Source organism: Myripristis murdjan, chromosome 12 (assembly GCF_902150065.1).
Source record: "Myripristis murdjan chromosome 12, fMyrMur1.1, whole genome shotgun sequence".
NCBI classification, from domain to species: Eukaryota; Metazoa; Chordata; class Actinopteri; order Holocentriformes; family Holocentridae; genus Myripristis; species Myripristis murdjan.
Window position 1 is genome coordinate 9,066,464 of NC_043991.1, and position 27,992 is coordinate 9,094,455.

General features: G+C 41.4%; 2 protein-coding genes across 6 annotated transcripts in view; one reads left to right on the plus strand and one right to left on the minus strand.

The window, feature by feature from the left end:
* The window catches only part of akna (AT-hook transcription factor), a 28,305-nt gene extending 24,530 nt beyond the window's left edge, over positions 1–3,775 (plus strand). For all 4 annotated transcript variants that reach the window (XM_030065302.1, XM_030065303.1, XM_030065304.1 and 1 more), the window contains 4 exons: positions 497–613; positions 931–1,035; positions 1,343–1,505; positions 2,397–3,775. In XM_030065302.1, coding sequence (XP_029921162.1) covers positions 497–613; positions 931–1,035; positions 1,343–1,505; positions 2,397–2,670 — 659 coding nt within the window. In that variant the 3' untranslated portion in view covers positions 2,671–3,775. The remainder of the gene's footprint in view (positions 1–496; positions 614–930; positions 1,036–1,342; positions 1,506–2,396) is intronic.
* Positions 3,776–3,911: 136 nt separating this feature from the next.
* stxbp1a (syntaxin binding protein 1a) overlaps positions 3,912–27,992 on the minus strand; it is a 38,604-nt gene continuing 14,523 nt past the window's right edge. Inside the window, exons 3-20 of one of the 2 annotated variants that reach the window (XM_030065309.1) lie at positions 27,666–27,747; positions 27,413–27,489; positions 26,992–27,070; positions 25,982–26,085; positions 22,905–23,053; positions 20,633–20,717; positions 19,237–19,367; positions 17,782–17,889; positions 16,511–16,571; positions 15,903–15,968; positions 15,715–15,795; positions 15,120–15,258; positions 14,324–14,433; positions 13,244–13,345; positions 12,301–12,386; positions 10,054–10,208; positions 8,439–8,596; positions 3,912–5,532 (exon numbers count right to left, since the gene is read on the minus strand). In XM_030065309.1, the coding sequence (XP_029921169.1) occupies positions 8,487–8,596; positions 10,054–10,208; positions 12,301–12,386; positions 13,244–13,345; positions 14,324–14,433; positions 15,120–15,258; positions 15,715–15,795; positions 15,903–15,968; positions 16,511–16,571; positions 17,782–17,889; positions 19,237–19,367; positions 20,633–20,717; positions 22,905–23,053; positions 25,982–26,085; positions 26,992–27,070; positions 27,413–27,489; positions 27,666–27,747 (1,725 nt within the window). In that variant the 3' untranslated portion in view covers positions 3,912–5,532; positions 8,439–8,486. The remainder of the gene's footprint in view (positions 5,533–8,438; positions 8,597–10,053; positions 10,209–12,300; positions 12,387–13,243; positions 13,346–14,323; positions 14,434–15,119; positions 15,259–15,714; positions 15,796–15,902; positions 15,969–16,510; positions 16,572–17,781; positions 17,890–19,236; positions 19,368–20,632; positions 20,718–22,904; positions 23,054–25,981; positions 26,086–26,991; positions 27,071–27,412; positions 27,490–27,665; positions 27,748–27,992) is intronic. The other variant, XM_030065310.1, reaches the window with a different exon arrangement.

Consider the following 27,992-nt stretch of genomic DNA (forward strand, 5'->3'; position numbering starts at 1 on the left):
CCAAATTTGGCAGACTGTAGTTTATTTCATTGTAATGCAGTCTCTTCCCGTATGAAAGTTATTGTGGCGGCCCGCTCTTATATCAAACAGATACAGAGCAAGTAGATTTCCCAAATTGACAAAAACATATTAATATTGCTTCCTTGTATTGCTCATATACAAGAATTGTTCCCTTGCCCATACAACCTGAAATAATCTCAGAAAATGAAGTGTGTCATCCTGCTGCTGGCACAGGAAGGGCCATCTGAATTCTTATGACATACAGTTAATGTTACATTTACAGTTATTACAGTTACAGTTAATGTTGCCATTTTACCATCTTTTAATGAAGATTCACATGAACATGTAAAAGCTGACATAGCTCATATCGTGGCAGACCAACAGAAATACAAAACAGATTAGCTTTGTGTTATTGCTGTGTTATTTTTTAAATTTATTTATGTGTTTGTTTATTTTTCCACTCAGCTTCTCATCTGTGTGTGTGTGTCTGTTGCAGGGCAGCGACCCAGCCCGTCTGTAGGTCTGTCTGAAGCAGCAGGTGCACCTGACAGGAGAGGAAGTCAAGTCCCTGTTTGCCAGCAGTGTTCCTCACGTCACCGTGCACACTCTGCACGTAAGAAAACTGCTTTCGTTCAGAGGGAAATATTGCATTTTGTTCTGTTTTTATTCATGTTTGGTCACTTTTTATAATTGTATGTTTTTTGTTTTTTGTTTTTTTTTTTTACCTTTTTTAATGTTACCACCTGAAACTCGTTGCTTTCCTTTTTTGGCCACAGTGTCTTTGTCAAGGGGTTTTGTGAGACACTTGTTTAAAGTTAGGTTTTATCTTGTTTTGAAACCAGTGTTGCACTTCCACTATTCAGACTTGCTTGAATTGCTGAGCAGCTCGCCTCATATCAGCCTTGCCTCTTGTCTGCCTTTCATGATCAGGGCCAGTGGGTGGCGACAATGAGCCAACGCACACGTCCTCTCACTGTCACCACTGTCCGCTTTGTGGGCGTCCAGAGCTGCACAGGAGTACACAAACTGAGCCAGGTTAGCGACCACGTCATGTATGTTGTTCTGTGTCACTCTGCACAGATGCACACTGCTGCATAATATAGAATTTAACGTGGGCTGTGTTTTCTAGTGATATATACAGTTCATTGTCCACTGCATATATGATCCGATCCCGTGTGTGTGTGTGTTCATGTGCTGTTAGTTTTCAGTGTTCCTTTACAACGATATCAACCAGGGCAAATTCCTGTGCACTCAGTAAATAATCCAACTCTGATTCTGTTAAGTGAAATGAGTATTATTGGCTGTGGTGGCGGCCGCCTTGACCCGCCTCTCTGATTCACAGCGCGTAGGACAGAGAGAGAAGCAGCCGGCACGCACAGAAGCTGCCAAACAACCGAGTCGCTCGACAGAGGCGGGAGGGGCGGTTACTTGGCAGCGCCGGCCCCTGCTGTGCTGGGCAACGTGCCGCTGGTGCAGTGTGTGCCAGTGTGCCCGCCATCACTTCTGTGAGTAAGCCACCCACTCCCCAGGCACATGATGAAGTGTCCATTAGGTTAATTTCAATCCGCGACCTCACTCCAGTCGTAATGAAATTTCGCATTGCAGAGACATTTGCACTCTTGTCAGCGATGATTTGTGAACACAGATTGTACGAGCAAGCGTACACTTTTATGGAGGACTCAAGTTTGGCTGAGCTCTGTGATATGGGTGAAAAACCTAATTTCATTCAGGATCTTAAGTTGATGTGCAATCAAAACAGTTAAAGGAACAGTTCCCGAAGAACAGAACAGATAGTTTTTATCTATCCATCCATCAAGACAGGTTCTGTGTGTCTGTCTCCCCTCACCCCAATATAATGGAACTGGATCAGTATTTAGGTGTGAAGCTCAAAATCTCCAAAATTTATATGTGAAAAACTCAAAAGCAACAGGTCTTTACAAAAAAAAAAAAAAAAAAGTTAGCCAAACAGGGATAGCCAGCATAATACACAGCCCTTTTTTGGTATTTTGAGTGAAATGTTTTCTAATCACAATCTATAGGATAAATCACTAAGAAATTAAAGGATTTCTCCTCCATTGTTTCTTAGGAGCTTTTTTCTTTTTTGTAGTTTGAGAGAAATGTTCCTTAACAATCACAATCTTTATGATAAATCTCTTAGAAATTGTTTTTTTTTTTTGTTTCGTTTTATTTTTTGGTCTGTTTAGTTTTTTTTAAGAGCTACAAACTGTCAATCTGCTGCCAATCAAATCTCAAGATGCCATCAATTTGATTAGATAGTTGAAAGTAAATTTTAGGGACAGTCATTCTCATGCAATAGATGCTGTGTACAGGTGCAGTACAAGGGGAACATAAACAGGAAAGAGTCCGCACACAGACGATCCGCCTTCTCTTTTCAGGCTCTACCCCGGTCCTGTGATGAAGCTCGACTCCTACCCACAACCCCTCTACGTGTCTGGTGTGGGCGCGTCCTCGGGGGTCAGAGGTCGTGAGGAGGCGAGGGATCACCCGGGCCGCTCCCTGTCGGCTGACGAGCGGCGCTCCCTGAACAGCTCCCTGAGGCGGGCCATCAAGGCAGCTAGAGACATGAAGCACACGTCCAGACGCATGGCCCGCTCTCTGGCGACCGGACTGCACCACCAGGAGTCGCTGTCTCAGTCCTGCACCCACTAGCCTCACACGTCACAGTCGCCTCTTGGAAAACCCCGCTGCTTTTTTGCCAAATCAGCGGTGGAGTTTTCAGATCGTCAACCTCTAACCAGCAATCAGCAGAGAGCAAAGCCACGGCGCACAGACGATACTGTACAAAACACCAAATTCTGACTATGTGAGAGACAGAGTGATTAAAAGCTTTGTGGACTGTTAAGAGATGTTCAAGTTCATACTGTAGTTTGATTGACAAAATTCTGTCTCAGGTGTACTTTAAAAAAAAAAAAATACACCGGTGTATTCTGCAAAACAGCCTGATTTTTTTTTTTTTAAACATTATATAGTACTGTAGATCTGTTTTGTTGAAAATGTTGTCGATCTTATCCCTGATTTTCAAACCAATGAGAACAGGCGGAGGAAGGAAATGAGTCGCTGCTATTCTGTCTTCAAGAGGTGAGCCTGTAGTGATGCACCTCATCATTATTTTTAACTGTAATTTATTGATTAAGTTGTTTATGATTGTTGTTGTTTTTTTATCTTGTTGTTTGTTAAAGCAAAAATATGAATTTACTGTTTCAGTGTTATTTTAGTGGGTTTTTTTTTGGTACTCTGTAAATGAAATGCACTCCTCCATAGCACCTGTTTAGATTAGCAGTTTTGTTTCAACTGGAAGTGAGGTGCCTCTAAACCGTTGTATATTTCTCTTGTAAATATTCACAACCTTCACTCCCTGTGTCTAAGATGTCATGAAGGACTTAACTTGTACCCGATTACCCTTATGAAATATGTTAAATTGTTTTAATTTCGTATGTGGTGTCGCTTTTCACAAATGGCGGCCATCATTTTAGAACGAAATTTTGTTCGGCGTTCTTTCACAAGCCTGAGGTACAAAGCTACATGAACAGCTTCTAATGCCTTTTCTGATTTTACTTTTTAACATGGGTGGTGTAAACTAAAGGGAGCAGAGAAATAAGCTTTTTATATAGCAAGAGTATTTTTTAACAATTGTACAAGTAGAAATGTCAAAATGAGTTCTGTTGTGTTGCATTGATTTTTTTTTTCTTTTGTACTTTTGTACCATTGCTGATTATTTAATACTGTATGTCTACATAAAATATTTTGTTGGAAATCATCGCTGTTCTCCGTTGGGAGCCACATGAAAGTTGTTTTATTGTCTTTCTCTTTTAGTTTTATTCAAGCAACTAAAGCAAAATGCACTGTAAGGTCAGAGAGGTGAAGGAAGGAGGAAGGAGTTGAGTCTGTTGTCTTGTAATGGAAGCCAATTTATTAGACAGCCTTAGTACATAGGTACACATGGAAGTATTGTTTGTGCTTCAACACTCGCAAACATAGAATCCCAATAAGTTAAACAGGTTTAGGACAGACTAATGTTTCATTTATTAATATTTTTTTCTTTCTGATAAATAACTTTGATATAAATCAATTGAGTCGACAGAGTGAACCCTATACAACAGCAAATGATAATAGAAAAAATAAACACAAAATCAAGCGTTTGCATCACAGAAAACGCATAGTGCAATATACAACTCGTTTGGCCGGGGAAGAGGGAAAGAGAGAAGAAATAAACCTCGAAAACGGGGGGGTTAAAAGTCTTTGCAAAGCCATTCACCATTGGAGGATTTTACATTGCACCAGAGGAGGGAAACTATCAGACAGACAAAGAAAATATAGATATTAGTTCTTTTTTCCCAGTTGACCACTAACAGCTACAGCTAAAACATCACAAACACAGTGGCTTCACATTGGCATTTTTAAAGGAAATGTTTCACTACTTCACAGTCAGAAATATCACCAGTCAACAATGAGACGCTAAAACAGCAACATATGGCATTATACACAACACTACTCAGTGCATGGCCCGATTAAACATCGTTACTAACCAATGATAAGACTTAATCTGACAGGATACAATACTGAAATACAATTGGCCCTTTTAAGATTATTCTTTAAATATCTGCAAGCAATGGCCTTTTGACACTAAAACGTGAAGTTTCTCCAGAGAAAGGAAAAAGTTTGTGGCGAGTAAATACTTCCAGTCTTGCAGGCGGAGGAGGGATGATCCTTTTTTTTTTCTTTTTTCTTTTTTTTTTTATTTGTTAACAGAGCTGTTCTCTCAGTCGAGCTGCCGTCACACAGATGTGTTTTTGCACTACCTCCTAGTAAAGCCGTGCCACTTCTGCCCATTCCCAGAACATCCACACCGAATACATACACAGTAACAGTCCACACGAGTCCAAGCATGCTACTGATCACAAACACCTCGAATAAGACGCTCCTCTATTAGTCCTTTAATGAAATATATTGCATGTTGACGGTGATGTGATGTTTACTACATCAACCCCTTCCATAAATACACATCCCTCCTCCGCCTACTACCATTAAAATTCACACCGAGAACATAAACCAAAGGAACAAACAGAGAAAATCTCTACCTTTTACACATTCTAGCAGGTTTCATAGCATACAATATTACATTTGGTACTTTTCAGTTTTTAAATGGCCTTTTGTTGATATTTAAACCTTTTTAAATAAGTTTATTTAGTTGCATCCATTGTAAAACATGAGAATACTTGCAATGATTTTATTCTTTGTTACAACATATATATTTTTTTCATCTAAGATGTGTTTTTTTTTTGTTGTTTTTTTTTTTTAATGTTTTTTTTTTTTTTAAGTCTTCTCGAGCAAGATGCATACACAATTACTGTAGGGTTTGGGGGAGGAGGGGGGAGGGGGCACAGGGGGCGGGGTTAAGAGGAGAGGGGAGAGATGCGATTGGAAGATTTTAGCTTGTCACTTCCTCGTCTGGTTTGTTCATGGCCTTGAGCTGTTCCAGGAGACTGGTGGGGGTGAAGATGTGGGTCGATCCTGGAGAGCACACACACACACACACACACACGGACAAAAACACACACACACACACACATACACACAAACATGCACAGCGTTAGATCTGCCCGTGTGCACAATGCATCAGAGGAAAATGTGTTTTCAGCTCTTGCTATGAATGCCTATAATGAGAGCAGTCTCACATAATGCGGAAAAGTAAAAGATAGAAACATTGAGCAACCAAAGTCGAGAAATCATAATCGATAGCCAGCGCTTGAAAAAAGAAAAAAAAAAAAAATGGATCATGTGTCAAAGGATTTGGAAACTAATCCTCTCCTAATCGTACACTTACACATACAGGCTGCTAGAGATTGACAAAGCCGAGTTAAGTTACATGCAGCTGAACACGGTGACATATGGAAGCACACGGATCGGTGATCGGTGACGACGCCAACAAAACCGTCAGGATTCTGTGAGCTGGAGGCGGTAGTGGAAATCCTGCGACATCAAACCTCTACCACAGCACAGCAAAATCAGGTGTTGGCAAATGTGCATGTGACCCTCAAGTCCCTGCTAATCAAAGAGCATGCAGGCGGCTGAAAAATACTGCTCAAAACAATGGACGCTGCAAAAAAGACAAAAGCAGATATACCCGACTTCAGTGCAGGTCATGAAGTCCCAAAACCCCCGATTTTAAGTCTATAATCTACTGTAAATATGAATGAAAAAATGCAAAAATTGATAACCCTGATAAGACATGGATGAGCTGAGACTGATTTGACAGCTGAAGACACATTTCAGACACTGTAACAACTTGAACGGTGCTGGATCGGAGTAAACCAAAAATCTGTCAGGCTCGTTTGTTTTTTTGTTTTTTCCTTTGTGAAATCTAAAGATGGCTTACCTCCCATCTTCAACAAACCAAAACCCCGAGGACGTCAAAAAGACAGACCAAAGTTTTGATTTACTCCCCCCGCGCCTGTTCAACATTATTAACATTAGTTCATCACCTTCATTGGTTTGTTTCTGTTGCAAAGCTGCATGTTTGCTCCAATTTGGCTTACCCGAGCTGCTGCTTTTACTTCTCCACTGAAATGTTTTTGCGTAAAAGAGAACTTGAGCCTTGAACAGGACATGCGAGAGGTTCGCGGCACAGGCACAGAAGAGAAAAAGGCGAGTCCATCTCAAGTTGGGCCACTATGGTGATGCGGGGGGGGAGGAAGGGGGTCGTGGTGTGGAGGAAGGCGGGTGGGGTTCGGTGTGGGTGAGAGCACTGGTCACAGAAGTCAACTTCGGACTGGCCTGGCCTAGTTCTCTCCTGTCCCCCTGCCCGTCCCAAACACACAGCTTTGTGGGCCGCTTCGGGCCCAGAAACACAACACAGTGACATGGATCTCCCAGCGCAACCCAAAATACTGGACATGAGCAGGCTGAGGCCAAAATAGCAGAAAAAAAAAAAAAAAAAAGAAAAAACAAACACTTGTTTTAGTAAGTAATGGCCATTCTGTTCGGGAAGTGTTGAATGTGGCAGTATGTGGGGGAGCGTCCATACTGCTTATGGTGAGAGTTGCTTACTGAGAAAAAATCGGACAAAACCATAAAAATCAAATGTTGGTTCATAGACGATATAGCTTTAGCAGGTCAGCTGAGAATGAGATGGATGCCCTTGCCAACTAGCACATTATATTGTGGAAATCACATTTTGAAGGGTGGAAAATCCAACTAGCAAATGGCAAAAAGAGTGTTAAATCAAAGAATCAGGCGATCAAGTGGTCATGGATAATTTTTTCAGCAAATACATTTTTGGACTGCTTCTTCTTTTTTTTTTTTTTTTGGTCCTGCCCCAACATACTGAAACCTTTGGTCTGATACTGACTGAGGAAGATGTAAAGATGAGCTAAGGAATAAATGGAGCTTCTCCAACATGAGGGGGAAGAGAGTGAGGGCGGAGATTTAGTGGCAGCTGTTTGAGATGTGTGGCATCTTTTTTTTTTTTTTTTTTTTCTTCTAATTGCTAAAGCATATCTGGACGAACATTGCTACATCGCCAGACTCGGTGTCCGCAGAGAGGCAGCAGCCATCGCTACAGGCAGTGATACAAAGGGCGACACTTGGAGCGACTTCAATGAGAGCAGTGCCGCCGCATTTTTGTTTCTCGCCGTTGCCGAGTGTATCACCACCCGATAAAATCCAGAGATAATAAATCTGTTGCTAATAATCGGTGCTCTCTGCAGATGAGCCGTGAGCCATGTGAGCATGTGATGGCTGAGAGAGAGTGACGTGGAGCAGAAAGGGAGGACGTCAGTAAGGACTAGGAGCGATAAAAAAAAAAAATAAAAGAATTTAAAAAAAGAAGGAAAAAACAAGAGAGAGTCCTTCTTTGAAATCCAACATCAACTCAAGGACCTACCCTGAAAGAAACCATTAAAAAAAAATCAAGGTGATTGTCTCTGGGAAGGGTTAATTACAAAAAAGAATTCAGACAGTAAAAACTAATAAAGATGGATCTCGGGGGTAGATTAAATCTGCACCAAACGAGATGGATTTTTTTTTTTGGGAGCGGGAGTTGAGTGCGTTACAAGCTCAAAGGGCCCTTGGCTGGGCATCGAGGGGCGATTTAATCCACCCAGCTGAGATGATGGGAGGAGGAGGCAGCAGGGATGGGGTCACGACCCCCTGAGGCATGGCCGCTCGTCTGCACAGGCTTCACTCCCTACAGGCTCAGACTGGGGATCTCAAGTCAAAAAATCAGACTGGCCTGTGGGGGGTGTAACCTGAGGGAGGGGTCCATGCAGTGAGGAAAGGCTGCCCATCCCTGAAGGTAAGAGAGGGGGGGGGGGTGGAGTTACATAAAACAGTACTGAGTGTTATAAGAAGAAGGAACGAGAAGAAAGCCCTTGTGCTGTGAAGGTTCAGAAAGGGCTTCTTTGTGCGGCTGCCTTTACTTTTTTCAGTGTGATTTCTCTCTCCCTCCCTCCCAATCTCTCTCTGTCTCACTCGTCTGAGGGGTCTGGGTCCTCAAAGGACACCCTAGTGGACTCTCGGAAGTCGGGGTGCTGCAGGTCCGTTAAGAATTTGGTGGGGGTGAGCGTGTGGGTGGAACCTGTGGAGGAACAGAGGCGGCTTCACCACTCATTTCTCAGCACATGCAACGCCCCTTCTCCACTCTCTCTCTCTCTCTCTCTCTCTCTCTCTCTCTCTCTCTCTCTCTCTCTCTTGCACTCTCTCTCTCTTCCTCCACCTCTCTGGCATCATGAAAAAAAAAGATTAAGACAAGCCAACCACAGCCACCCTGCTGCACACACACACACACACACACACCACACAAACACACAGAGACACACTCGTCCACTGGTTGTTCGCACGCTCACAGGGTCACACAGACACAGAACTGGGACGCACAGACACAGAAAAAGACATCGCGTGGCTGCAATTTAAAGACAACAGTTTTTTTTTTTTTTTTAAAGACAACAGGTTTCAAGCGGAAGCAAAGCACAAAAAAAAAAAAAAATAAAACTAACATGACAAACTGTTTCCCATTTGTAACACAGGCTGGCTGGCTAGGCTGAAGACAGAGAAGAAACAGGCTGCCCAGGGGGCACGACAAAAATGGCTATTTTTACATAACACATTACACACAATAGACAGGTCGCGGCGATTATTTTCTGCTCTGTCTGTAGCTGCACTTCCCCACATAGGTTACATAACATTTCACAAACACAGTGAGCCTCAGCTGCTTCAATGTGAACTAAACTCTTTATTGAATGTGGTTCATGATCTGGGTGTATCGAAGTCCAAATCAAATTGTGGTGCCACCCTGTGCATAAACAGTATCTATGTAGGTTTGATCAAGGGTCTTTTCCAGAAATTAGTCTTGATTTGTCATCCTTTATTCACTCTAGTTAACACTGAGGAGATTTTTTTTTTTTTTTTTTTTTAACCACAGAGATACCATTCTGTCATGTCCTTGCATGCTGACCACAAGTCAGTGAAAACAGAATTTTTGCACAGTAGGTTAATATTCAGATCTGTCAGTCAGTCAGTCCCTCATTCAGTCTCTCAAACCAGACAAAAACAAATGCAAACCTTACAACGATATCAAATCCAACTAATCCAAATAATTATCTTTATAAAAAAGTCATTTAATCGTCTATTTAGTCTTAAAACCTTACTTTTCTGAGAGAAAGTGAAATTATCCACCAACAACATATTTCCCAGTGCATCTCAACTGATTTGAAGAATTTTCTTGGGGAAAAAAGAGCAATATTAACCTGAAATTATCAATGCTCTCTCCACTTGCTTCTCACTCCACTTTCTTTAAGAGAAATACATTTCTGATACAAGATTAAATGTCTGAGCAGATTGTTATTTATTCAATTATTAATTATTGTTTTGCACAGTATGCCTATCTCTACTTCACTGCCTCTGCCTGGTGTTGGACTGTCCAGTCAACCTCACTTCCTGTTGGTCGGGTCCCTAAATGCCTCTCCCTCCTCCCCTCCCCGCCCTCTTGCTCTTTCTGCCTGCGCTCAGTGGCGCCCCCCGTTGCAAAACACTCACCAATGATGGCTTCCCACTTCCCATTGGCCTGTGTGACCTCATAAGCGCAGCGCATCTCGCTGAAGGACACGCCCCCGATAATGAAGACCATGACGCGCGGCCCAGTGCGGTACTCTCCAGGTGTCTTATTCTTGTGCCAGTGGCCATACCGGGCGCTGCCGGGGCAGGGAGAGGAGACCACCGTCACGTTATTGGTTAGTCACACTCTTAAGCAAACGGATTGCATTTATACACACACACACATATACACATATACACACATATACACATATACATATATACCCAGGAATTGTTGTATATTGTATACAGGTTGTTCATTGTATATAGGAATGTCATATATTCTTTCTATTTTATCTTTATTTTTATTTTATTTTATTTATTTATTTATTATTATTATTATTGTTATATTATTATTATTATTATTATTATTATTATTATTATTGTTTTATTATTATTATTATATATATATATAATTTTTTTTTTTTTTTTTTTTTACTTGCACAGTGCTGGAGTTGTTGCAATTACATTTCACTGCTGCTGTACCTGTACATTCATGCATGTGACGAATAAATCTTGAATCTTGAATCTTGAATCCTCCAATTACTAGACGACCACTCTACCTCCAGTGTTCTTGAGCTGTCCTTTAGTTAATGGTTTTCCTAAAATTATATATATTTTTTAGGGCCTATCAGACAAATTATTTTCTCATCCCTAGGAATGGGGATTATACATCTGTTGTAAAGCGAGGACACACTCTGAAACATTACGTCCCTCCACCTTGGAAGCGCTATGTGACAGATAATAGACAGAGACAAACTGGACATGTCGCTTTCACCTTTTCATTACCTGAAAAACTGGACCGAATTCAATTTAGGCGAGCTAACGACTTCAGGTAAGGTTGAGGTTGTGCACTAAAACAATTTGGTTGAGGGTAAGGTGTGATGGAAGGTGTAACTGGAAACTGAAAACTTCATTTAGTGTATAAATATCTTCTCTATGGGAAGGGAATTATCCTTTTAATCTGCTACATTTTTAATGTATGTTACGTAATGCTGTTTTTGCTTGTTTGTATGTCTCCTATATTATTGTATTTGTATGGACCCCTTGAAAATGAGATGCTGCACCTCGAGAGGCAATACTTTCAATAAATTAAAATTCCAAAACATTTACACGTAATTTATTCCGAAAAGAAATATTCAAGGGACCTCTACTTTAGATGAGGTTTTCGCTGATGTATTTAATTAAGTGAAGGACTTAATTAAGCGAAGGATTTCAGTATTTTCATCACCACTTTCACATCATTTCACAAGAAGGGGCCCTTCAGCATATTTTGGGTCAACAGTTCGAGGCTCCGAGGGAAGAGGCGAGGACTGAGCGGAGGATGCTGTGATAATCTCTGGAAACATAAGTGAATTTATTTTATAGCCTGTCAGAGCTTGAGAATTTAAGGTGAATTTACGCGATAACTCGTGTCTGCATCTCTGCACCGGTGAGTGTGCTAGACAGAGAAATATCTTGATGTGGTTGATTCGTACGTTGGAGGCTCAGATTCTAACAAGAGGAGCTCGGGTGTCAAATCAATACACACCAGCAGCACATGGACAGATGTATATGAATTAGCGGGGGTCAAAGTGCTGGCATGCTCCCACCTGACCCTAACCCACACACACACACCATACACACACATACACACACACTATACAGTCATAAGCTAAGCAAGTTTATTTGAGAGACAATACAAAGGACATCAATGTGAAGCGATATCTTCATTATTATTTGATGAGACTTAAATATTCATTGCAGTGTTTTGTCTCTGTGTCTTTTTTTAGACAAACAAAAAAAAGTATAGCCATCCATATAAAATCATAGATGCGTTTTCCCCCTGGTTTATGAAAAGTCGGTCTTTTTGGAGATGGCTTGCTTTGTGTTGATGTCTCCTCTCGTTGCAACACAGGAATATCTACATTTAGCCTAAATGTCATGAATTGGTGAATGTGGGCTCTCGTCATTGCCCCGTCCTTGCACTGGGAGGTGCGTTTGGCTGATTCTCCTGTCAGTCATTAGTAACACCTCTCCGTTTCCCAATTTCAAGTTATTGATCCGGCCGACCCCTCCCCCTCCCCTCTGAGCACAAATGACTATTGATCTATCACCCCGGCCTCTCTGTCTTTGTAATCTAGATAGGGCTCGTACAATGCAATAAAATACTCTAAGTGCATTTGTGTGCATGTGTGTGTGTGTGTGTACCTGACTGCAGTGGTGCTGAAAGAGGCAGAGGAGCGGGTGGAGATGTAGGGGTAGTGCTTGGTGTCCAGCTTATCATCGATAGCATCCTGCGGGGAGAGGAGAGGCGCACAAGGCAAAAAAAAAAAAAAAAAAAAAAAGATCTTTGTTAGAAATCCGGTCGGCGTCGTTCATGATCACCGCGCACGTGAGCACACGAGACTCAGACGCAGTTGCACCTCACATCTCCTGGCAACCACATGCGGTGTCGTCACGCGGGCCCCGGGAAGAGTAGTCGTCGCCAAGGTAACAACAAGTGGAGATCCAAATAAATACGGAACAATAAATCACCGGAGGTTCACTGCAGGATCGGATTTATGCAATTACTGACTAAATATCTAAGAGCCAGGCTACAAAACCAGAGATACTGATAAGGACTGATGTCTGATAAAGCACGTTTATTTATTTATTTGTGTATTAATTCTGTCTTTGGTTACTGTGTAAGTTGTATCTAGTTAGTCAACATAAGAAACCACTGTTATTATCACACAGCTATCATCTATCCATCTATCTATACACCTCTCCTTTATATATCTATTTATATCTGTATCTATATCTATGGATCTATAGCTCTATGTAGATATTTATATATATTAGTGCTAATAAATACAAATAACACAATATGGAGAAGAAAATAAGAAAATAAAGCCTGTGTCCACTAGATTCATCAGCTTGTGTTTAAGAAGTGTAAACAAATAAACTACTCAGTACAGCTGAGATCCATTTGTCCATTTTAAAATGCAATAAGCCATTTACAGCTTTTGTTGCCAGAGGGCTGCTGACCTGCAGTATGACCACCAGATGGCGTGTTACATCACCCGAGAGCCCTCTATCCTGCTTTAAAAAATAAATACATACAAATAGTGCAGGGATACGTGATTTAACCCCTACACACACACTCACACACCTCCATGATGTCCTTGACCAGTGGTGTCCAGCGGGACAGCTGGTAGGTCTGCTCGCTGACACGCTCCTTCCTGTCCAGTTTCTTTCCTCGGCGGAGAGTGGACTGGTGGAGGAGAGGAGTTACAAGAGGGAGAAAGAGAAAGTGAAAACGAAGGAGGGATGCACAGGGAGAGAGAATAAACAGAATCAGCATCATGTCACTCATTTACATCCAGCATGTTGACTGGTTCACCTGTTCACTCAGGTAATACTAACAGACTCTATGTAACTCATCAAAAATATGCAATTTGTTGTTATATTAGCCAGAGTCAAAAATTTTTTAATGTGTTTTTACTCTTCTTAGGGCATGAACACTTTTGTGAGTCTCCATACTTCTTTAAGGATGTAGGATTGGTATTACCATGTCATTACACTAGTATTAATATGGTTTCAGCAACATGAATTGACAGTCTCTGCATAAATCTCAATGGAGGGGAGCAGCAGAGAGCATTCTAACAGCTGATATGCAATTCCACCATAGAAACCATTGCATTTAGGAGAAATGACTTTAAAACAGCCGTCCACTGTAGTGACCGCTATGCGTCAAAGGGTTAACAGGATCCCAGAAAAAGCCAAAGTAACATGCAGCAACGAGCATGTTGAGCCCTAACGCTGGCAATCTGAAATAACAAAATAATGAAAGGCAGATAAACACAAAAAAGGAGAGAATACCACAAAATGCAGGGATGACCGACTGTAGGATGGTCATTTTTGCAACTGTTATCACTTTATGCAAGATAATTAGACTATCGAAAAATCTTGCCCTGTTTGGCACCTGCAATTTTTACAAAAATATATGTCGGAGTGGATATCAGCTTCAGTATCACCAGTGCATCTTTAATAAAACCCTATGGGGAATAAGGAAGAGAGGAGCAAAGACACAGAGATGAAATGCTGGACCGAATGAAATGGAGAGGAATAAGAGACTGACAGACAGAGACAGAGACAGAGCAGAGGAGAGGAGAAAGTAAAGGATTAGGGGAGAAAGTGGAGAGGAAGGAGGAGAAAACGGGAAAAGAGAGGCGGGCGCTGAAGATCTTACATCTGTGATGATGGGCACGCCCAGGTGGGCCATGTTGGTGATGATCTCACTGTCCTCTGGAGGGATCTGAGCGTGCTGGATCAGCTTGTTCAGGTTCTCCTCCGTGATGCCTGAACACACACACACACACACACACACACACACAGTAAGACACACTCATAGGTCACAGGAAGGATTAACTTCTTTAATTTGTTCACTCGGTTCAAGGGAATGAAGCGAGCGAGGATGCTGCTCTTTCCCTGTGTCTTCTGTATCTGTATCTTCTTTTACAGCACATTTGAAACCTCATTTTTATTGGCTTGTGTTCAGCTGCTAACTCTGCTAACTATAATTCTCATCAGGCTGTCGTAGTTTTGTTAAGAGTCCAGTATGGTTTAGCGAACAATGGACTTAACTGGCGCCACGATTTTTCCTTCATCAGCCCTGACTGTTGGCTCACGTCTTCATTTTGTTTGTTTTGTAACTTTCTGCAGAAATGTGATGTAGACATATGTAGAGAAAAATGATATATAAATCTATTTGATGTATATGATATATAAATCATCCATATCTAGAAGCACTGTCAGGTTCATTGCATGGTTAATTCCTCTACAATCTTACTTTTCAAAGCTGTGGTTTGTGTAGTAAAGGTGTAATATTTGTAGTATAGAATGCAAATGTCCTGAGCTCTGCAATAACGTTAAAAAAAAAACTACGGAACAAGACCTGAATCAGCACCAAATAGTAAGAAAAAAAGCACAGCAGAGCAGAATAGACAGAGGCCAGACAGAGTCGAGAGAATCCATAAATCCCTTACCATTCTTGAGGAAGATGTAGAGCAGGATGATGCGGATCTTGTCATATGTGCTGACGTTGGCATCCAGCAGGATGGGCACGATGGCCCTCATGGGGTCCTTGATCTTCTCTCCCTCAGCATCTGTACCCATGGCCAGATCCTGACACACAGAGAGAGGAACAGAGCACCAGGACCTCAGGCACTGTGTGTGGCTGACAGCAAAATGTCTGGAGAACCACGTTTCTTACATAAAAAAAAACCCAAACTGTGTGAAATTGATGCATTATCTACATCATGGTGTTTATAAATACAATTCCTTATGTGGTGATTCATTGCAATGTGGCATTCCTCTCTTCTCTTCTCTGTTCTACTCTTTTATTCTCTTCTCTTCTCTTCTTTTTTTATTTTCTCATTTATCATTCTAAATTTCTAAATTTCTATTTCCCTTTTTTATTGACTGTTTTTATTGTTTTAAATTGTGTCTTGTTGCTTTTAATGTTTCTGTAAAGCCCTTTGAATTACCTTGTGTTGAATTGTGCTGTATAAATAAACTTGCCTTGCCTTGCCTTGCCTTTCTATTTTCTATTTCTATCATATTCTGTTACTCTCATCTCACCTGTTCCACGCGGCACAGTTTGTCCACTGTTCCCTGGTAATGCTTCATACAGTCCTCAGCCAGCTGCAGGTGAGTGGAGTACTGAAAAAGGAAAAGGAACCGGCTTAGCTGGGGCAAAGTTGGGATGTACATGAACGCACACACACACACATACACACACACACACATGCACGCGCAGGCACACACACCTTGCTGAGCTCCTTCTGGTACTGAGGCATCTTCTTCAGCATCTGGGAGAGATCCCTCATTGTGGTCTGTGGAGGGAAAAAAAAAAAAAAAAGCAGCAAAGTCATAATGTGCCACAAATGGATGATGAAACCGGCTGGACTTTTAGAGCTGATGGGAAAAACAGAAAGAGGAAAAACAGAGCGAGGTGTTCTTCATGTAGGACATCCAGGCCAGACTTCAGTCTGATCCCAGCCTGAACGCTCACTCTGGGCTTCAGCTTGGTTTCAAAATGAAGCATGTGACATTTGAAAATACCAACGCTTACTCCTACAAAGTGATGACTGGACACAAAGCTAAAAACAAACCTGTGGTTACAGTTTACAGCATGGAAATTCAGTTTTCAGTTTTTTACTGGCTATAGCCACTATTCATTTTATTGCACAGAATGACATTTTGGCATTTTGGACCAGATCTTCGACTGAACTCACTTTCATGCACGGTGATTCTAACAAGAATTTAATAATTTGTAATGAATAAGTTATTACATTATCCATGTTAACAGACTAGATCCGCACAGTATTCAGAGAACAATATTTATGAATTTCTCTTAGCAGCCCCTCCTCGATACCTTCTCTCCAGTGTTCATCCTCTTGCTGGAAGAGAACTCCTTCAGCTGGCGTGTCACTTCCCTGATGGCAAACACACAAAAAAGGAGCATTACGTAAAATGTAACAGAGCCTGAAGTGATTATTTGTCACTTATTCAACTGTCATCCAGTTAAATTTCTCTTGTTGCAAGTGGGAAGGGAACCACAGTAACAATTAAGGTGTGACACATGGGTACTTCGGGCTTTTTTTTAAATCAATTTCTTAAAGTTGAGATCTTGAATTAGTGTTTGAAATGATGTTCATAAGTAAATAAGTCATGCAGTGATGACATTAGGCGAAAGCATCTCTGCAGCAGCCTGCAGTGTGTGCTGCAGCCGTACCTCTTTGGGTGGACTTGCCTTGTATGCTAACTAGTTGGCAGCGTTCAGCTGTCCTCCCCACTCTCATCCTACCCAGTCAAAATTTTAAATAGCAATCTGCGGAGAGCATCTGCACTCGTGATGATACTGCCAACTGGTATTGTGTAACCTGACTCCTTTGATCCAGATGAATAAAATAACCATTTATTACTGGGGATTGCAGCATTTAGTCATAATTTACACAAAGCCAAAATGTTGATCATCTGACAGAGAGGCAGCAGAATAAGAGAAAGGATATTTAAAAAAGGAAGAAGAAGAAGAAGAAGAAGAAGAAGAAGAAGAAGAAGAAGAAGAAGAAGAAGAAGAAGAAGAACTTGGTACCTTCCAAAATAACGTTGCAAGGTGCTTTACAATAAAACAAGTAATACAAGTAATAAGAACCAAAACTTAAATACAGATAACGACAGATAAAACAAATAAAATAATAAGCAAAAAAAAACAAAAAAAACAAACAAACTAAAAAAGTCACAATAAATTAGCATCACTTAAGAAAATACATTAAATACATACAGTAAAAGTGAGTTTTAAGAAGAGATTTAAAAGAGGACACTGGGTTTTTCCTGCCTGAGATCTCCAGGCAGGGACTTCCACAGCTGAGGGGCCCGGACAGCAAGGGCCCGGTCACTTTTAGGGAAAAGTCGAGGTTTTGGAAACATAAGAGCCCCTGCCCTGCCGGAGGATCTCCTGCAGCGCTTAGGGAGTCAGCAGATCACGGATATGGGCAGAAGCCGGACCATTCAAGGCTTTAAAAACAATTAAAATCAATTCTAAAACTCACAGGTAACCTATAATCAAAATAGGAGGAAAAGCTAAAAAAAAAAAAAAAAAAAAAAAAAATAGAGTGAGTGAGAGAGCGAGAGGTTCCTACTCACTGGGACACCTCAGCTATGTGTTTGTGCCTCAGGCCGACCCACAGGTCGTCGTCTTCGTGCAGGAGAACCTCCTTCTCACGAGAGTCTCCCATGCCGCTGGTCTCGTACCTGGAGCAGGAAAAACAAAAGCAGAAACAATCAGCCTCATATGGACAAAAATCCATGTGGAGGGAGAGAGACAGAACATCAGAATAGCTGGTAGGCAGAGGTGCAAGTAACTAATTACATTTACTCATGTTACTGTCACTGAGTAGCTGTTTTGTATACTTGTACATTTTTGGAGTATTTTTTTAAAGTCAGTAGTTTTACCTTTACTTAAGTACATTTTTGCTTGAGGATTGTGCTTCACTACAGTTTAAATCAGATCCATCACAGAGAACAAACGATCAATGACAGGTTGTGGAACCTTTCACAATAAAAGCTCAGCCAGCAAAGATGAGGCGAGGAATCTGATTCTACTTTTTGTCATTTCCAAATTTCCCATAAAAGGTGCACAAAGAAAAATCATAGATGATCAATAGAAACTAGGACCATTTAGACTGAAAGTAACAGTACTTCTTCTTGAGTAGTAACTTGTAGTACTCTTTGCACCAATGTTGGTTGGGGGGAAGATGATGAAATTATATATTTGCAGCAGAGTGGACAATCATCTCTGAGTCCAGCTTTCTCTGGACGCTGCCTTGACTGTTCAGAAGACAGATTTGCATTTCGTTCTGGACTTTAGATTTGTCACTTCATGCACAAAAAGATTTCTTGACATGCCTGAAGCCAGAATTTCGTTTTGTCAAATAGGACAAAGGTCTCAAAGGGACAACGGGACATCTTCTGTACCACGGCTGGTTTATGCTGATAAGTGGGTCTATTTTTAGATGAAAATATCGCCTGATGCAGATTTTACCTTTTTCTCAATTAAGTCTGAAGTGCAATCCTCACGTGACCACTTTTTTTGTGCTATTAATTTGAACCAAGGTTATTATAGTTAACTACAACTAAACTAAAAAATAAAAGTGGGTGTGATTTTTTTTTTTTTTTTATTTAACTGAAGTAAAAATAAAAACTAGACTTTAGAAAAAAATGAAAGCTAACTTAAATGATATTGTGTACTTACAAAACTAACTAAAATAAAAGTATATACAAAATGTCTGTCAGTTTGGTCAAATTTATCAGCACAACCAGCATGAGTTTGCGTTGGTGCTGATGTTTATTGAGACTGGGACGTCGACATAACAGGGAGTCAACTGCCTTAAATCAAAAAACTAAGCCAAAACTAAACATTTTTAAACAATAAAAACTAAACAGAAACGAGCAAGCCCACTCTGGAAACTAACAGAAACTAAAGCGAACTGAAAACAAAACATAAAAACTAATCAAAAATAAAAACTAATTCAAAATTATATTAACTTTCATTCGGAACTGGGCGCCACAAAAAAAAAAGAAAATCACACAAACACGTACTTGTAGACGTCGTTCTCGATGGGCAGCAGGTCGTAGCCCATGGCCTGGAAGGTGAGCTCGTGGAGGACGGGGGACACGGGGTCAAAGGCCCTGTCCAGGATGATCAGCTGGGAGCGAGCCTTGTCTGGACCCTACGGGACGAGAGAGAGAGAGAGAGAGAGAGAGAGAGAGAGAGAGAGAGAGAGAGAGAGAGAGAGAGACGGCATTAAAACATTCAAAAGAAAGTCAGTGGATCTGATGTGCAACGCTCTGAAAGCTGCCAGTTTACACCAACGAGACTAGACGAGACAGCAGATCACTTTCATAGGAACGACTCTCTTTACTTTACTTTACTCTTTACTTTTCGGTCAGTTTTCTGCAGCTTGATAAGTTGCAGCATAGCTCCATGCTGCCTTCACAACAATGGGACAATGTCGTTTACTGTGTCAATTCAGGAAAATGGACACCTTCTTCCATGGCATTATACATCCATGGATATTCCCTGTGGAGCAAATTAAGAGTTTCTTCCTCTTGAAAACATTAATTTCTCCCGAGGTCACACTATGGATGGTGTGTTATCGGGATATTCCACATTCGGACATCCCGTGAAAGCAGCTTAGTTGTCTGTTAGGTTGTCTGTGTTGTTGGTGAAAGGGAGGCAAATTGATGTTATTTGTGCCTGTCTATTTTTGTGTTGTTATTTTTCAGAAATAACAACAAATAAAATATTTAATTTTCACAGAGCAACTTAACATCACTGTTTAGTCCTTTAGTAATGAAAAAAAGGACTTTGATGACTTTTTTTCATCCAAAAATTCATAGACAAAATTAGCACTAGTACTTTCTGAATAACATAGCACAGCTCAACCGTACAAACTGCAGCAACTACAGCAGAGGTGAATTTCTTTTGCTTCTGCTTTGCATCTTGTGAAAGCCTTACACTGTGATTCAGTGATTTTTGAGGCACAGCAGGTGAGACAAAAAAAAGAAAAAGAAAAATGACAGATTTCCCATCTCAAAAACAACAAAAAGCAGTTGAACTGGATTTAATTTGATGATAAATAGCTATTTCACTATTTCATTGTGCAATAATTTGCACCTGTAGGACTTTGCAACAATTCAACAGTGCAATATATCTGTGTATGTATGCTGTATACAGGCATACTTTCTACCTGTGCTCAATTTACATTTCTGTATTTACCGTTTTTGTAGGATTGATGCAGATATTAATACATAATGCACATTATGCACAAACCTTTTCGCAACTAGGATCAATGCCAACTCTATTTCAGACTCTCAGTTTCCCCTCAGGGATCAGTGAAATATTTCCGATTCTGATTCTGCTATCAACAAAACTCAAAAAGCCAGAGAACAGAATGACAAAAATGAAGTTTGAGCCTCATTTTCCCAAACTCACCTCTCCCATGGTGGGGTCATCTGCCTTGTAGGCGTCCAGTTTGTCCTGAACCAGCTGGGCCAGGGTGGCATTGTCCTTGTACTCCCTAACACAGAGACAGATGGACGGGGCAGACACACAAGGAAAAGACAAAGACAGACAGAAAACATACGGAAGCAGACAGACAGACAGATGGAAAGAGAGACAGAAGGACGAACAAGTACACAGACAGACACGGAGACAGATGCATATGGAGTGACACACAGCCAAATGTGTTTATGGATGGAAATTCGGGCAGGGAAGCAGACAGAAGAGACAAAACAAGACATACAGGGAAAAAAACAAAAAAAAAAAACAATACAATACATGTTGATGAAAACCATGACCAAAAAATATGTTTTGAGCATTTACATCATGCCGCACTGAAGCGACAACTGCGTCCCTGCGCTCCAGTTTCAAAAGGAGCTAAAACCTGAGGACAAACTCTGATCTCAAAGGGAAAAACTGATATTTAAGCAAAATGTGCTGAATCAGTGCCACAACGCTTTATGTTTCCTCATTTATTATTTAAAGGGACACACATTAACATATGACCCCTACTGACAACTATCACTAATCAGCAGGACATGCAACAGACAAAAAAATTAAAAAGTCTTAAAAAGTTAGTTAGAGCAGAGATTCAACATAAACATCTAGTGAGGAGATTATACATCACACAACATAATACTAATAATACTGACTGTTAATAAAAATACTAAAACTACCACTACTACTAATAATAATAATACTGCTTAGACATCTGCTTTTTTGGCACGACGTGTTTTAGCCTTGTTAAATGAAATGCGTTGCTATGACGACCGCTCACTTGGAGTGTCTTGAAGCGTGAGTGGTCAGAAAGTTTTTGATCCAAAATAGAAAATACAGGCTGTAAAGTGGATTCTGAAACCCAGAACTGATTAAAAAAAAAAAAATCATCAATGTCCTGCAGATTTTTTATTTATTTATTTATTTATTTATGGCCATTTAGTGCTACAGGTCAGTAAAAATGTTATCTAAAACACCATTTTAGAAACTAAAGCAGGACAGAGGCAAGTTTTCATACCAAACAATACAGTAGGTGATTAGTTCTTGTCTGTTTGAGGGTGTGCAAATTAATAAATCACCTGGTGGAGGTTTTGGTTGAAGGAAAAACTGCAAACTCTGCAAATCAAAATGCACACTTGAAACATTAACAAGCATCCCACTGCATAACACCTGGACTGACAGATGACCTTGGCATGTATTCACAAAATATATATATATTTGCACTGTGCAAATTCGACGGCACGGTAACTTGAAGTGGCTCATAAAGCTGGGAACACACTTCACTGTGGAGTCATCGGCTGTGACAACCAGTGGAAATCAATATGGAAATTCACTGTTGAATATTTAACATTCACCTGCTTGTTGTGTGTGTGTGTTTTTTTCCCTTTTCCTCCTGTTTTTCTTTCTCTCCTCCTCCCCTGGTTTCTCTCCAGGTGCCAACGACATGATTGGTTTCCACCTGTGCAGACCAGTCATGCTGCTCATTGGCTCCCTCGGACCTCAAACTGGCCAATCGCTATTGGGAGCCCTCAATAAGAGGAGCACTCCCTAAAAAGTTAGGGCCTAACTTTTTGCTAATAGTGTTGGTGCCACCTCTGTGTGTTCTGGTGAAATTCCTTTTTTTGTAAGCCAGTCAGGTCTTTTGTTTGTGGTTTTGTTTCCACAGTTAGAGATCGGTCACGCCTGGTTTTCTGATATTGATCTCCTTCTGTTTGGTGCAGCCATCTGGTTCCACCCTCCCCCACTTTGTGAGAACCTCGTTATTTTTGGCAAACAGGAAAATGAGCTGTAAACAAAGCATTTTCCTTTTCACTTGCACTCTGACTACTTCAAGATTTTTGGTTGTTGTGTTATTATATTATTTTCCCCCTGTAGTCTCAAAAGGGGACATAACACCTTAACATCCATGACCACGTGCACACGTGTCCGAAAGACAAAGACTGCCTGCAGAACGACGTGTATTAAGCGAAGAGGTTGTGTTGCACAATTTAACCAAGTGTTATTTACGCTTTTATGGATTATTTACAGGATTTGCAAATGATCTGAAGCAGGGGGAGGGGTGTCAAAATAGTGGAAGAAATCCCAGTTAAGGACTAGGAGAAAATACCCACTGCTGCACCAGTTACCTTCCTGGTGAGTTTATGGAAATCAGTGAAAAGTCACTCTTTCCTTCAACACCCGCATCTCAGGTGCGCCCCCTGCTGCTCACCCTCGGTATCTGACGGCAGGGTACTCCTTCAGGGTGGCACACAGGGTAGCCAGCTGCTCTGCCAGCCTCTCCATCACCGGGTTCTTCAGCTGGGTCTTGTGGGGACTGTAGAAGCTCTGGAAGGCATCTGGATTGTCCAGAGAGTACACCTGCAAACACACACACACACACACGCACAAACATACTCAGTAGGGCTGTTTGATGCAGGAAATTTTGGAAGTGGTGCTGATTACAGTTGAAAACTACTGGAACTGATAGAGTCAGTTCCAAATAGCTTTGTGTCAAATCAAATTGACACAAGTTGATTTGACACTTTTTTCCCCTCAATTTCAAAAGCTCACCCATAGGGGGCGCAAGGAAATATTGTAAAATAAGTAGTGCAATTTTAATTAAATCAAAAAAAAAAAAAAAAAAAACTTTTAGAATGGGGAAAGCAATTATGAATGATGAAGGCGAAGGGATGTTGGCATTTGCTCTTAAAAATAAATGTGTTTTTCTCCAATCCTCGCTGTCTCCCAAGAGGTTGGAGTAGAGACACACACACACAAAAATTAAATAACAAAATTTGGGTCACGATAACCAATTATAAATTATTTGATTCAAAGTGTTTCAAATAAATTCATTCTGGTTACGTCTTTCAGCGTGTTACTGATGCAATGAATGGATCATTAACACCCCTAATCGCTGGCTATTTTTCTCAATCTACTTCCACTGTCTTTGCTGTTTTGCCTTTGCTCAGTCATGCTTACATCCTCCCCCAAACACACACACACACACACAAACACACATCTCTCATCTCTCCCTGCTTCTGTCTGTTTTAATGTCCCTTTCTGTTCTGTAAAGCAGCATGTGCTAAGTGTGTCTGTTTAAAAGTCGTTTCTATTCCATTCTTCTTCTTTCTGCCTCCCTCTGCCCTTTCCTGCATTTACGACTCCCTTCCTCCTCTCCTCTCATCTCTCCTCTCCTTGACTCTACCTCTGCTCCCTCCTCTCCTGCATCACTGACAACACTTCCCTCCTCCCATCCCATCTGTCCATGGTCACATGACCATACCTCTGCTCTGCAGATGGGTCCCTATGTTAGCCCAGCTCTTATTCGCTGCACTCTTCTATGTGCACTCTGGCGCATCCAATGAGGGAAGCGTGTGGATCGATGGGCGGGCTCATGAGGCAGCACTTTGCCTGGAGCACAAACCTCTGACTCTGAATTAATCATTGTGGACAGGGAAAGGCAAGGCATTGTGGGCCGGGCAGCATCTTCAGCCAGCGAGGAAGGAAGGGAGAGGCAGAGGGAGAGATAGAGAGAGAGAGAGAGAGGCAGGGTGATATGGAGGGAGCGAGAGAGCAAGAGAGGGCAGACGACTGGAGGAAGGGAGCATTTTGGAATAGATGGAATGAAATAATTACAGATAAATGAGACAAACAGCAGTATAGAGGGTGTGAAAGCTATGGGATAAAAAAAAAAAGTCATGGGGAAGGGATGCGAAAAATGGAGAAAGAGTGTGATGGAGGTGGAGGCAGAAATTTGGAGACTGAGGGAGACAGGGAAAGCAGGTGGGAGGAATGGCGGGCGATGTGAGTCTTTCTGGAACAGTGTGCCAGCAAACAGAGTGACTGGTGAGTCACCAGCATTGTGCCGGTGGCCACCTGAAGGTGTGTAATGTGTGTTTGTGTATACATGCATGTGGGTGTGTGCATTCACTCAGCCCTCTGTTATCTACCTCCGATTCTAATAGCTGATAACCTCCCTGTTAGGATTTCTGTCCTTGTCCGGTATCACGCTCCTCCAGCCTGCCTTCACTATCTTCATCGATTTCGCCGGCGCTCTCTATCTCTGGATCGCTCCCTCTTTCTGCCTTGCACTTAGTTTTTTTTTACCAAAAGTGACCAACAACAGCAAAGTGAACCAATTTCATTTACTGTCTCCTGGGAAGAGCGCAAAGGAGCATGAAGAGGGAAAGGACATTATGTCACCGTGGAGCTGTGAGTGTGGAAAGTTTCAGCTTCATTTGCAAAGTGGGGAACTGGTTTGCCACCCGTCCATTTATAAACTTATTGAATGGGTTATTCCTCCAGCCAGGTGTCCAAATTATTGACTATTTCTTATATTGTTAACCAGCTCATGCTTGATTGTACATTAACTCCTGGATGCGAATAACACTGACATCATGACGTTAACATTAGGTAGAGCGGGGCTTTATGACGGGCTATATTTAGCTGCTGGACAAACTCCCAATATTTTGAGACTAATAAAAAGTAATGTGCATATTGGATAAAACACCACCAGTCCACATTAAGTATTACTTATTAGTAGCTGAATCTTTTTCCTGTCAAAGTTCAAATGGCATAGGTATAATGGCTTTAAGTGGAGTTTTTTTTTTATGCCTGATCCAATGAGTTCGATACCAGCGGCACCAAAGTTTGGCACCAGTGCCGTTTTAATATTCTGTCACAAACGTCCTCTCCTTCTTTTCTAGGTTCACTGGAGAGTGTGAGAATAATGAGGGGACAAAAGTCGGAAGAGCAGCTATTAATCAAAAATAACTCTGTGATTCCGGACACGTAATTGCAATTACAACCCAAATCCTTTACACCGATTTTTTTTCTGTTTTTTTTTTTTTTTTTTCAGCTAATGTATAATTAAAACAAAAAAAAATCTAACAATAACAATGATAAAAATAATAATAATAATTTATTTGCAAGAGGAAAAATAAATTTTAAATGCCAAGTGAAGTGTATTTTTCTGATTGCTTACACATACCACCTATCTTTTTCAAACATGCACAAACGCTCACACTGTCATTTTCCTGCTCAATAAACAGTGTTCAAAAAGTCCGACTGGGAGCAGGAGCGAGCAATCTGTGAGGATGGATTACCCAGTTCTACTCTGGCATGACAACAGCTTTCTGATTTCAAAGCATTTTACACGACCGAAGGAAAAAAGAAAATACATATATATGAAATATTACTGACTGAAGCGTCACTCAAAGTGCAACGTGGGTGAATGCTTGAGCCCATGGAAACTGGAAAGCGCAGTTTTCTGTGCCGTGCGGGATTTGACTTCCTCTAGATGTTTACCTGAGACTCATAGGGCAAGAAGGCGATGTTGATCTCCGTCAGAGTCTTGATGGTTTTGGAAGCGCGGCTCTTCACCACCTCATTGAACAGGGGATCAGGGCAAGCTGGAGGGGGAGACAACCAAACATCAGTCTTATGAGCTGTGCATCCCGCAGGACACATTTTAATCAGTTTGTGGGCATTTATGATTAGCTTCTGAACTTTGGCCCAAAAATGTACCTCTTCAACCTAGGAAAACATTTTAATCTTACCCAATAAATTGAAATTGAAACTCGATCACCTTGTCACAACTTCATACATTCAGGTTCAGTTGAGGTCTAACACCTTAACTGATCAGTTTTTCCATGATAAAGGAATAAAAAACTGTAAAGTAACTGCAGAATGACTGGCATTTCCTTATCCTACACACACACACACACACACACACACACACACACACACACACACACACACAGATTTATTCCAACAGAGATCACAGCAACAGAAAGGGACAATGTGAGAATATTTGTGCACAATCCATTAATCCATATATTGAAGCTTCCCAGCAGAGTTTCAGGAGCAGGACCACACCTCAACCGCACCTCTTCCAGCATTCCTATAAATACCCAACTCTTGTATTCTGCACCCCTCCCTCCTTCTCCGGCTATTTTTCTCTCCTTCTGTCCGTCCTACGTCGGGTCCTAAGGGAGGTCCGACATGCCCGGGTGCTACGTCGGATTCCTTTCCGAAGCTTTCCCATACGCAGTCAACAATCCTTAAGAACTACAAGCATGTTCAGGCCTGTAACATCCATCATCATCAATCATCTCATCAATAAATCATTTAAACGCCTCTTGCTGATGGGGTGGTCCTTGCTGGTGAAACTAACTTAAATATATCATCAGACCCTTTTGTTGTTCATTTCTCCGCAAAAGGGATGAAAACATGCAAGGAGGTCGCTCCGAGTAAAAATCACAAAATGCACAAACAAGCGGAAGCAACAATTAACGTGAGGCGTTGGGTTTACTCACAGTCGGTGAAGAAGACGTGGGCTGCTTTGTATTTCGCTGAATGTGGGTCTTTGAAGTCTGCAACCAGGGTGTGCACAGACTGAGGAGAGAGAGGCAAAACACTCAGTACATCTGCATGCACGTGTGTATGTGTTGATTATTTATCTATGCATGAGGTCGCGTGTGTGTGTGTGTATTTTGAGAGGGAGAGAGAGAGAGAGAGAGAGATCATGGAAACTAAGGAGTGTGTGCGGTTTGCCTCGGCTCAGTCAACAACAGTGCGTTTGGCCACACTGTCATACGGCATATGGCTCGTGATGGGTTTCAACAACATAGACCTGGCCGCCATGACAACATGCTAAATATACACGGAGATCACAGTAAGAGGGTGTGTGCATGAGAGAGAGAGAGTGTGAGTGTGTGTGTGTGTGTGTGTTAGCACCTTCTCTGTGGGGGTAATCAGGTAAATGGCCTCCAGGGTGGGGAGAGGCTCTCGTCGCTTGTTTATATCCTCGACAACTAGAAGAGACACACACACACACACACACACAGGTAGACAGTTAGCCTAAATAGACAGACAGACACACACTTACACACACAAAACTGCCACAAGGACAGGAAACCTGAGATGCCAAATGATGCAACCATGATAGTAGCTGCGATGGCTGAAAGATACAACAACTTGAAGGCCTTACTGGTGATGCCCTCTGTCATGATGTCTGTCATCTTGCAGCAGGATGACAACATCCTCATGCTCAGCTGGTCTACGATCAATGCCTGGCAACAGGGGGGAGAAAAAAATCAATAAATCTACCAACATACAGCCGCTACGATGCTCAGTACATGTTGTTCTTTTTCCTTGATGCTGATTGTTGAGTATTATATCTCTTTTCTTTTCGGGAAAAAAAGTAAATACTTCTAGAGATTATCAATAGCAGATTCATTTAGGCACGAAACACTTGATTACTGACACAGCACATTATTGATTCATGATAGATGCAGGGCGCACAGTCCGGAAATTA